General features: G+C 43.2%; 1 protein-coding gene across 3 annotated transcripts in view; it reads left to right on the top strand.

Annotated features, from left to right (window-relative positions):
* Nucleotides 1-1812, top strand: part of efna2a (ephrin-A2a) — a 117197-nt gene extending 115385 nt beyond the window's left edge. For 2 of the 3 annotated variants that reach the window (XM_016677687.1, XM_007564490.2), the window contains one exon: nucleotides 1434-1812. In XM_016677687.1, coding sequence (XP_016533173.1) covers nucleotides 1434-1564 — 131 coding nt within the window. In that variant the 3' untranslated portion in view covers nucleotides 1565-1812. The remainder of the gene's footprint in view (nucleotides 1-1433) is intronic. The other variant, XM_016677688.1, reaches the window with a different exon arrangement.
* The last annotated feature ends 615 nt before the right edge of the window (nucleotides 1813-2427 follow it).

Genomic DNA, 2427 nt, shown 5'->3' with positions numbered 1-2427 from the left:
TCCAGACGGCTTCCACACAGCACCCCCAGTTCTAAAATATTATAAAATCATGATAAATGCAAAAATCCAGTCAATGGATAAGAAACTTGTGTTGAACCAGACCTTTTTCTTCATTTTTGGACGATTTAATTTGTCTGTTAACCTAAAGGAAATGTAAAAATTGTCCAGGTCATAGACGCCTCACTCTGTGGTCAGAGACCACATAAAATCTTCCAGAAGGCTGCATTTGCCAATAAAATATAAATGTTTGCGATTATATTGTGGCGAAATATGAAAAAAAAATTAAGGGGTGTAAGTACTTCCGAAGAGTACCGCATGAGTTTTGTAACATTGGTGACTTTTATGTAACAGATTAATTATTGATTTGTTTTTCTAAATGTGGCAGGCTTGTTTCTAAATGTGAAGATGAGGCGCTACTTTGCTGCCTTGCTTTTTTTTTTCCCAATAAAATAAAAATAATCTATTTCCAAAATGGCTTCCTGGGTGCAGATTGGGCTCGGCGCTCTCACAAGTGTTCCTTCCATGTCGGCCTCTGATTCTACCGTTTAAAAATACCTCAAAGGAAGCCTAACATACATGGGGATCACATTCTGGCTTACGTTACACTACACCTCCACTATTTAAAAAAAATAAAAATTACATGTGCATTTGTTCTAATACCAATTTGACCTCAGAAGGGTTCAAAAATAAACCTGATTGAAAGAATCAAACCTGCGTAGTAACACCCCAGACAACGGCACGGCTTTGAAGATCATCACAAAGGAATGTCAGCTTTTTTCCTTTTTTTTTTCTCACAGCTTTCCAGACTCGGATCATTTCATACTCCGCTACAGAGGAAGAAAAATCTCTCCTACATTATTACTGATACAACATACGTTCTTTTATTGTCATTGCTGCTGCTTTTCATTAAGTTTCTGTTGTTTTTTTTTTTTTTTTTTTATCTGTGTGCAGTTGAAGTAATCTGTCTGACATTGCAACTTTCATCTCCTCGGTGAAATGCTGTCACTGTGTGAGTGAGCTGTGTTTCATATCTGTGCTGTGTGAGCGGATGTGTGTGTGAGTGTGTGTGAGTGTCAGCTGCTCCAGATTCAGAGTCTCTGTGATTAAACTGTAATTAGGTTGGTTAACCCCCCTGCAGAGCTCTGTTGCTGTCGTCTTCTTCGTCTCCCTCTTTTCGGCTCTGCATTTCTTTCTGCTGTGTACTCTTTGCCTTTCATTAGCTGTTCAAGGATGAAGAGGGTTTTTTTTGTGATTTGTCACTCGCTTTCAGTCTTCCATCCCACCCTAACAGATCCACTTGTCTATCCTTTGTTGTTTTTTTTTCTGTTTTGTTTTAAAGTCTGTCTTATTTTTTTTTTTTGCATCTGTCTGCGTGTCCTTCTCGGTTCAGATATTTTGTCGTTTTCTTTTTCTTCTCTTTGCCTCTGTTCCAGATGGGTCGGGATACGATTCTCCGGAGCCGTTCCTGACCGACGGAGGTCCGGGCTCCGGCGCAGCAGGCTGGTGGGCGGTTCTGTTAGCGGCTCTGGCCCCGCTCATACTGGGACCCGTCTTCAGGCTGTGACTACCCCACCCGCCCCCATCTTCCTCCTCTTCCCGGAGCGCCCATCCCGGGATGATGGGCTGGGCTGGCTGTCCCTCTAAATCCACCACCCCTCAGGGAAGCCCTCTGTCCTCCACCCTCCTTCTTCTTCCCACCTCCACCTGCAGTATGACCACCAACCACCCTCCACTGCCAGCCCCCTTTTATGGCGCCCAGCCACAGACACCGTTTCCTGGATTACCTGCAATGTTTGTTTTTTTTTTTGTTTTTTTTTANGCCCCCTTTTATGGCGCCCAGCCACAGACACCGTTTCCTGGATTACCTGCAATGTTTGTTTTTTTTTTTGTTTTTTTTTAAGGCAGTCTGGGAAGCTACCTTATCCCTGAATCCTCGGTGGAGCAGCACCTTTTAGCTGAAAACACAAGAGAAATGTCTCAGCACTCATATCAGGGGGTCCTTTTTTGACTTTTGACTCTTGCCCACTGATGGGGATAGATGTAGCCATGGCTATGATTAAACTTGTCGTTCCGGTGCAGTCCCCATCCTCCGATCACATCACGGCAGGGGAGGGGGGTGAGAGGGACGTCGTACGATAGGCCTGAATGCACAAAAATTGGTTTTTCGCTACTTCCTTGATCTATGAATTGGAAGTGGCCAAGCTCGCATTGAAATTTGAATTCAATAGGACGTAGAGCATCTCCAAAGTGCAATGAGGATAAGAGTAATTACGACGAGAGCAGGAGAAAAGTGACCTGGACTTTGCTGCAATGTGAAAAGAAAAGTGTGAAAGAATACAGCTGATGGGAAAAAAAAAAAAAGATCTCGCTGCAGTAAGTTAAGAAGTGTAACTTACTGCAGTGCCCAGAAAACTTATTCATACACCT

This window comes from Poecilia formosa, unplaced genomic scaffold (assembly GCF_000485575.1).
Source record: "Poecilia formosa unplaced genomic scaffold, Poecilia_formosa-5.1.2 Scaffold160, whole genome shotgun sequence".
NCBI lineage: Eukaryota > Metazoa > Chordata > Actinopteri > Cyprinodontiformes > Poeciliidae > Poecilia > Poecilia formosa.
The sequence above is the reverse complement of the archived record's forward strand: the minus strand, read 5'-3'. Positions and strand labels throughout refer to the sequence as shown.